The sequence below is a fragment of the Gambusia affinis genome, linkage group LG22, assembly GCF_019740435.1.
Source record: "Gambusia affinis linkage group LG22, SWU_Gaff_1.0, whole genome shotgun sequence".
Lineage (NCBI taxonomy): Eukaryota > Metazoa > Chordata > Actinopteri > Cyprinodontiformes > Poeciliidae > Gambusia > Gambusia affinis.
The window spans coordinates 16,585,935-16,594,636 of NC_057889.1; the positions used below are offsets into that span (position 1 = coordinate 16,585,935).

General features: G+C 39.5%; 2 protein-coding genes across 3 annotated transcripts in view; one reads left to right on the top strand and one right to left on the bottom strand.

Moving 5' to 3' along the window:
- The window catches only part of atad2b (ATPase family AAA domain containing 2B), an 83,393-nt gene extending 82,283 nt beyond the window's left edge, over positions 1–1,110 (bottom strand). Inside the window, exon 1 of the mRNA XM_044106466.1 lies at positions 978–1,110. Coding sequence (XP_043962401.1) covers positions 978–1,076 — 99 coding nt within the window. The 5' untranslated portion in view covers positions 1,077–1,110. The remainder of the gene's footprint in view (positions 1–977) is intronic.
- ubxn2a (UBX domain protein 2A) lies at positions 934–8,702 on the top strand. 2 transcript variants are annotated; one of them, XM_044106471.1, is made up of 10 exons: positions 934–1,206; positions 2,039–2,188; positions 2,677–2,718; positions 3,064–3,121; positions 3,475–3,585; positions 4,012–4,121; positions 4,430–4,567; positions 5,044–5,205; positions 6,647–6,903; positions 6,937–8,702. In XM_044106471.1, the coding sequence occupies exons 4-9, from the start codon at positions 3,119–3,121 to the stop codon at positions 6,828–6,830; spliced, it is 708 nt and encodes a 235-aa protein (XP_043962406.1). In that variant the 5' UTR covers positions 934–1,206; positions 2,039–2,188; positions 2,677–2,718; positions 3,064–3,118; the 3' UTR covers positions 6,831–6,903; positions 6,937–8,702. The 2 variants fall into 2 exon arrangements, with proteins under 2 accessions (XP_043962406.1, XP_043962407.1); XM_044106472.1 differs by lacking the exons at positions 934–1,206; positions 2,039–2,188 and having other exon boundaries at positions 2,589–2,718.

Sequence of the window (8,702 nt, forward strand, 5' to 3'; positions counted from 1 at the left end):
TTTTTATATGTAGATCCAACAGAAACTTCTGCGATCAAAAACACCATGGAGACGCCAAGCAGTACTCAATAACATTCACAAAGAAAGTCATAATACATTGAAAAGGCCGATCCGTTAAGGGAACTATAGCTTTTCTAGTACCTATTTATGTTTTCTAATGCTGTAAAGAAAAAAAAGAACATAGATGCAGGCTCTTCAGGCTTGCGGTTCTCAATGTTTACACTCTGAGACAAAAGGCTGAAAGATTGACGCAGGTCAGACGAAAACTTAAGATCTCAACTTAAAGTTTGGCAGAGGAGCACTGCATTACTGGGCACAAAGTTGACTGTTTTCAGGTTTGAAACATGTACTTCGGAAACAGCCTGTCCACGGCCCTTGAAGTTATTTACAATAATAAAATTTAAATTTAAAAAAAAGTTCACCAAGTTCAGACATGCTAAATACGGGACCTGAGCCAGCCAACTGTTGTGGACCTGATCCCTTCCCCCCACTGTAAGCTAACTGAGGCTAGCCATTTCCCCACCAACGCTAGCTTAAATAAGGCTTTATCCTTCAGCAGTCAACTAAACATCTACTCTGCTCGTTCCATATAATAGGATCCAAGTTGAAGCAATGTTTTTTAGCTTAATTGCTCCCTTTGAAGAACTGAGTTTTAATGACAACGGTGAAACAAGTCAGCCGGGCAAAATTGCCAAACACAAAGGGAACTCAACTTGGAGCTAGCCAGGAGTTAATGTCGCTAGCTTGTATTTTAACAGCTTCATAATAAGTTTGTGGCTAATGACACGCACACGACTGGTTGCATTTATTAATTTTATTGCTTGTCTGTGTCACTGTGTGGGTGTCAGTGTAACTGCTGCTCGTATCTTGTTGTAAATAAGACATCCATGGGATCAGCTTGAGGCCAGGGCTACAGCTACTTAGCCAACTAGCAGAGCCAGCTAGCTCGCCCGGTGAAAGAACAGAGACCGGCTTACATGTTCCTCTGAGTTTCTCTCTTTTCTCGATGACGATCGCGTCCTGGAGGAGATGAAGGCGCCGCTCCGTGTCCGGGGGCTCTTCCTCGTGCTCTCCATGTTTTTCTCCTTTGAACTGTCTTCACCGAATCTCTCCAACCGGCTCCGAACACCGCCTCAGTGAGCGCAGCATCGAGGCGCCATTTCTCCCTGTCTTTCTCCCGGTCTATCTGCTCCCTCCCAAGCGGCTGTAAGTCCTTTTGGCAGGTGCTTTTATTATTATTATTATTATTATTATTATTATTATTATTATTATTATTATTATTATTATTATTATTATTATTATTATTATTTTCTGACAGGGCTACCACCTCCCAGCCCCGCAATAAAAAGACAATAAATATTTTAACATAAAAAACACGCTTTTGGTTGACACTTTCAGAAAAAAGTGGTGCAATAAACAGACTCAAATCTCACAGTTTTGGAGTGACACTCAAGCTTTCCTCCTGCACCTAAATAAATAAGTATATAATCCAAAACTTCTTATTTTAGTACTTAAGTTTAAAAGAGTGAACTCACATCTTATATGGAATTATTACACAAGTTGTGAAATATGTCTATTTATTTTTTCTACTTATTTTTCAAGTAGGCGTAGCATTTGGCTAATGCAAACCATAAATTCGGTTTCTATGAAAATGTAAGTAAAAAGCAACAACATGTACGTAATATAATTACACGCATTTTACATTACCCAGTCATAGTTAAGACTGCTGAATTGATGAAGAAGTTGTCTGTTCAGAGTGCTGTGACCAATCATATTATTGGAAAGTTAGGCGGAAGGAAAAAGTGGCATCAAAAAAGTGTTGCAAAAAGATATGCAAGGGGCATGGATACTTTAGAGGAGTATGAACCACTTGTCATTTCAGAGTGTGAGGGAGATTTACAAGTCATGGATTGTAGCTGAAGTCAGAGCTACATCTGCGGAAGAATAGGGAGGCAGAATCCAAGCTGCATGAGGTCCAGTGTGAAGTGTAGCAATGACTGCTTTAATGACCATAGTGTTGTTGTGCTTGATTGGGCAGGAAAATTGCATGACAAAGGAAAGAGGAAGATGAGAGACAGAAGACATAACAGTGCAAACAAATGGGTATGAAAGCAACTTGGGCTAGACCTCAGCGATTATTGCATAAATTATTGCATTTATGCAATAATTCATTCCATAGGTCCCTCAAGTAAGTATCAAGCGCAAACACTATACAGTACATGTTCACACTTTATAGTAGATTGACATTTTGGGGGGAAGGGGTTAAAAAATGAAACTTTAATTTAATCTTCAAATTCTCTAAGAAGGTGAAGTTTGTGTTTTCATCTGCTGTGACCCATAATCATCAGAAATAGTAAAAAGAACACTTGAGAATTAGAAATATACACGTGATTTTTTGTTTCTGTACTTAAATGATTGAAATAAAATGACTATTAGTTTGTAATGAAATTTGATTGAGACAGATAAGATCTTATTGTTTACATTTATGGCCCCCTCCCAAAAATATTCCAAAAAACCCCAAAAAATATTTATTTATTTATTTATTTATCTATTTATTTATTTAACAAAAATATATATCATATACCACATGTGATTGGTTTAACCTAAATATAGCTGAGCAGCGCTGTAGCATTACGACAGTGGCACACTTTACGGCATTTATTTCTTGCTCTGCAGAAGAGCCGCTGCCGGAAACTTGAAGCCACAAATCGCAAGCTGGTAAGCCGCTATTTGACTTTACGCTTTATATGAGTTTGTAGCCAATAGTTTTAGCGTGTCTCTCTGTGTGTAAAAGCCACGTTTATGTGTTCAGCTTGTGTGTCGCTCTTAGCGTCCACAGTCCTCTATACCCACTTGCATAAATAATCTCATCGGCACAGGCCGCTTGGGTGTGTGGCTGTACATTGGGCACTTTCCACTACTATTCTTAGCATACTCTTAACGAAGGAATGAGTTATAAAGGAATGTTTTTTTAAATTTAAAATATGTCACCACAATAAATATGAAGCATGCTGTTTAGAGCTTCGACAGGCTCTGCTGTGATTGTGTTGTTGCTTTTCTTAGATGGAAAACAGAACGGCATGAAAGAGACTGACACTGTGGCTGAGAAAGCTGAGCAATGGTGAGTCGAAATAAATAAACCGCTATTCTTGGATTTGTTGGTGTTACTGTTTGCGCTCTGCCTTATATTTACAACTCTGCAATGTCTCTCAGACGCATTCACACATCTTCAATTGACATTGATATAATGTGAAAAACTTCCGGAGATACAAATGGTTTTGCATGCCAGTGTAATTTGGTATTTTGGATTCGGGAGTGGAAAAGTTGGCAGTGTAGTGTTTATTTAGAGGCATTATTTAGAGAGGAAACTTATTGGGGTGAGGGTTATTATTATCAGCTGACATGTTTTTGATGGATTAAACACTTTTTTTAAATTATTTTTTACACTTTACCTTTCGCATGTTTTATTAACAGGCGGTCAGTGAGGAAAATGAGGAAGAGGTTCCAATGAGTCGTAGTTTCTCAGTAGAAGACCTCCTCGATGAGGTGGAGAAGATCTGCTACGATGCCTCAGGGACATCAAAGGTAACTCGTCGCTGCTCAGTGCATATTTATTGTTTAATGTTGGCAGCCTTTTGGAAATCTCAGAGTTAAGATATGGATCCAAATTCTCCTAAGTATACATCTTGAGTGTGCTGTTTTAGTAACGCTAGCCACATGCTAACCCTTAGTGTAGGGTCCGAAGACCAATTAAAATGTCTTTGCGCCATCACAAAACTCTGTTTCACAGCAACTGTTCTTCTCTCACAGTGACATATTGTCTCATCTTGTAGTATTAATAATTGACCACTTCATAATTGACCTCTTATATTGTTCTTCAAAGGTAATGGCTAGAAAATGGTAAAACCAGGTCATAGTTCAAGATCTGCGTTTAAAAATCAGTCGCAGATCTTTTTGATCCTTGTGTCTGTAGTCATGGGTTTAATGCAAATGTTGCCGTGTCAAATCCAGGTGGAGATGGTGGTGAGGCTGTGGAAGGACGGCTTTACCATTAACGACGGAGACTTCCGCAGCTACTCCGTGCCAGAAAATCAAGATTTCCTGGATGCCATCAAAAGAGGGTGAGGGCCTCCATTGATCCGAAATATACTCAGAATTTTTACGATTGTAGTGTAGTCATTGTTTCTAACTGCATATAATCATTTAATCCATTTACACCACCTTGAAAGGAATGTTCGGGAAATGAAGCAATGTTTCCTGTTGACTTGGTTCCTTTACCTGTCGGTTTGTTATCAAATTCTTCAGGCATTTCCACACTTTTTTGTTAATTTTTAAATCCTGTCAGATGGCAGTTAAATCCCTGTTCCCCTTTGTCTTACTGACTGATTCATCTGATAAGACTCCTTAGCTGAACTTTGACCTATCCCAGGGAGCTTCCAGCAGAGTGGGAGAGCAGAGCAGAGGAAGAGGAGCTGGAGATCAGTGTGGAGGATATGACTGAGGAAAACTATGTCCCCAAGAAGAAGGCTTTTCACCCGTTCAGCGGGAGAGGATACCGACTTGGCAGGTGAAAGCTTTTTGCTGCATTTCATTTTATTCTTTTATTTTAGATAGATTTTATATCCTACACTGAGTTATTTGGAATATAAAGAGAGGATTACTGCTACAGTATCATTAAAATGTACTGCCTCGGCTAAATAGTCATAGACTGGCTCAAGTTTCAACGTGGTTTTATTACCACTTCTGCTACACCACGTTAGACCACTAGGTGTCCCACTAAGTCCATGCATTGAAACACCCAGAGGCAAATCCTAAAAGGCCCTCTGTCAGCCTTTAAGATTGAGGATCTCGTCTACAGGAGATCTTACGCAAATATCACTTTGTTCAAATCATGCATACATTAAAAATATATATATTTCACCCTTATAGTTATGTTTGGACACTGCCAACTTTTGAGAAAATGAGTATGAGCGTCTTTGCACCTGCTTTTCACACTTTAAACCGATGGTCCGTCTGCTTCTTGTTCCCCCTGTCCATTCCCAGCGTTGCACCCAGAGTTGTGGCCCGGTCACCATCTGTGCACGAGGACGGAGAATCTCCTCCTATTCCCATGGTAACACTAGACCACTCCCTTCCCGTCACCTCTCTGCAGATCTGGTTGGCTGATGGGAGGAGACTGGTACAGAGGTTTAACCTATCGCATAGGTGTGTCCCCCCCCCGAACTGCACCACTTCACACACACAGAAAAACCGATCTTCATGAAGAATATATCAACACTGGCTGCTCCCACTGCGCTGCCTGTAAATCCCATAATCTCTCAACATCATAGTAAATATATAGGGAGAGGGAGGTGAGGGTGAAGATTTTAGGTTATTGTGGCTCAGGGGGGGTAAGGGGGAGAAGGGCTTTATGTTTTTTAGGGATTACATAAAGCTTTGTTCTAGTCTAATAAAGTTTGAAGGCTGAAGAAATGGCGCACGGGGGTTTCAGAGACATAATCTGAGTTGTAGCAGCAGCAGCGTGGATCTATAAAATCCCCAGTGAGGAATTGCGTAACTCTGATGCAGCATTTATATAACAGGCTAAAGGATAAGAGAGGACCGAACCCCTCCAGTCTTCAGCTAGCCTCAGAGTGCAGCGAGTGTTTGGGCTGCCACAGGACTGCCGGCTCATCATTAATAATAGACGATGTTACCAGCATGCTGCCTCAGATCTCATGTGTCAACACAGGGGGTGGAGTGTTAGTCTGGGAATCTTCAGGGTTATTATGGAATAAGAATATTTAAATGTCTGTCATTAACCCGTTAACTAAAATGGAGAGCCGTCCATCCAACCATTTGTCCACGTATCACCTTGTATCCATTTCTCCATCCTTTTGTCTGTCCATCAAAACATTTATCCATCAGTCATCATTTCTGTACCCACCTGACCAACTTTCAGTCCTCTCCAGGATGTTGGTGTTTTTTGTGACTGCTGATTTTACAGCACTTTTTTCAAAATGTTGTGATCAAAGTTAAAAAAAAAAAATGTTAAGCTTTATTTTTCTTCTAAAGCATGGTCTTAACAAAAAAAGTTTAAATTGCTGCACATAAATTTCCGCCAAAGGACAGGATTTGAACATTGTTAATATTTAAATTGCAAATAATATTTTCAAGAACCTTCTTGGAATAACATCCATAGGGCAAATAAAATCGTCTCCTGACGAGTTGACAAAGTCGAAAAGAACAATTCCATATTGGTCGTTCAAGTTGACGTGAACTGTATGCACAATAGAAGCAAATCATACAGAACATCTCAAAATGTTTTTGCAAATGAAAGTTATTGTTCACCATCAGACATTCAGTCATCTTGGCTTCTTTTCACGTTCGGCTTTCAAAAGACGTCATGAAACAGGAAGTTGAATTATGCATTAGAACGGAAACTGAAGAAAAGAGGAAACTACAGAAAACGTTAAGGTGATTGGTCAGATATGCGTAAATTGCAGTTTGCCGCAAACTGATGACTAAATTTGCATTAATAGTTGCCATCGCAAAATTGCAACTTCTATAATTAAAGCCCAACAACCAGATCACAGTGACTATAAAAATCCCTCTGCGAGCCTCGTTCACTCCTCACTTCTAATCCGAGTTACGGTTCTCCTTTAAGGATCTCCGATGTCCAGGATTTCGTCGCCCGCTGCCAGAGGAGCTGTCCACCTTTCGTCCTGACGACATCACTTCCTTTCCGTGAGCTCAGCGACAAAGAATTGAGCCTCGAGGAGGCGGATTTGGCTCACGCCGTCATCGTCCAGAGACCCCTGAACACACAGGCTCTGTTTGGACACTCCTGACCGACAGTCCCATACCTCACACAGCATGCTACCTTCCCCCCTTCTCTTCATAGACACATAGTCTTTTTTTTTTACATATATATATATATATATATATATATATATATATATATATATATATATATATATAGCAACCTTAAGGCGCCCCTACGCCTTGAAGTATTTTAATCTTCACTGTGCACTTTGAACTGCACTTTGTTGTCAACAAGCTAAAGGTGATATTCTCACCAGATTAGTCAGAAAGTCCTAATGAGGGGCTCTTTTGACCCTTTGTCTACTTTGTCTTGATGTTTTGGAGAGGAAAGTTTACCTGACAACAGACTTACGGAAACCCAGCATATCGCTACACAGTGGTGTCACATACAGCTCTGAAAAAAAAATAATGAAGAGACCACTGCACTGAACCTTCTGGTTATTCCACCAAATATAGATTTCTTGACTCGTCCTGAGGTAAAAGATTAGTATTGTTGTTTCTAAATGAAGATGAACTTGCTTTCTTTGCATAATTTGAGGTCTGGAAGCACCGAGTCTTTTAAGTTATTTTGACCATTTCTCACTTTCTGCAAATAAATATTAGGAAAACAATGTTCATTTTACTCAAACATTAACCTAGAAAAAGTTAAATCAGAGAAACTCATCATTTTAAGTGGTCTCTTAATGTTTTTTTTCCAGAGCTATTTACAGGTCTGGATAGAAATTCGCATTAATTATATCGCTAAATATAATTAATTTTGGTCTCTTTTCTATTTGTTAAACTCTGGTTTCTTGGTGAGGTGGTCTGTACAGCTTTGATAGTTTCTAAAAACAAGTTTCTGGGGCCAAGGTTTTGATTGGCTGGTGTCATGCATCCCGGATGGCCTCCGAATGACCTCAGTCCGACTGGAAAATAGATAAACAAAGGCTTAAAATCAGGGTCCGTGTCAGCAAACCAATCGGAGTGAATGAGCTCTGCCAGTTCTGACAAGAAGAGTGGTCAAACATCCAGGCAGGATCGTCCAAAAAGCCTGCTGATGATTTCTTGAGCGACATTTGTGAAAATATTAGTGGACATGTTGGAGAATGCATGTATAATTTCACGACTGCGTAAAAGTACATTTGTGAGGAGTGTTCATGTTTTAAAAAATTAGTAAAGTTGTATTGGGTGTAGTCACTTTTATCATTAAATGCTCCAAAAAATATGGAATTCATTCATTCATCCGCAATGAGCGGGTGACGATCGTCTGCTCAGAAATGTCTCCTCCTTCATACAACTATCAAAGTCTTCCCAATGTAAGAACACAACTCTTATGCACTGCAGTTTTAAAAAGGTGCTGATAGGTGGGACGTTGGTTACATATCCATGCAGACGTGACGTTTTGTTTGCACAGTATTGATATTTTTGGCCTTGTTGTTTGGCTCTTTCAGGTGTTTACATGATGTTATTGTTTTTTTTTGGGTTTTTTAAAAAAATGTCAGTATTTTCCTTCTCCTTTTATTGAGGCTTGTGGGAACGTGAAATCTGCTGTTTTACTTGATTGAATGATTGACGAGCGTAACTTGAGAATTTACGTTTTGTTTCAGTACATCCTGCACAGCTGAGCTGCTCATATTTCTGTTAGATTTTTTTTTTTTCATGCTTGATCTCAATTATAATTGATCTTTTTTTCATGGACAGTCTTCTTTTTTAATCTCAGAAAGTCTCGCACAAGGCTGGGTCTGCTCAGATTTGTCATGAGATTGTCAAGAATGCCAAGGTACAGAATGACTGCTATACTGTATTTCTAGTTAGAGGTGTGCCAAACTATCCATGCCTTATGTAAATGTGCTACGCAGTGATGTCTAAGCAAGCCTGTACTATTAAAAAAAGATACTTAAACTGTTCAGGAGTTATGT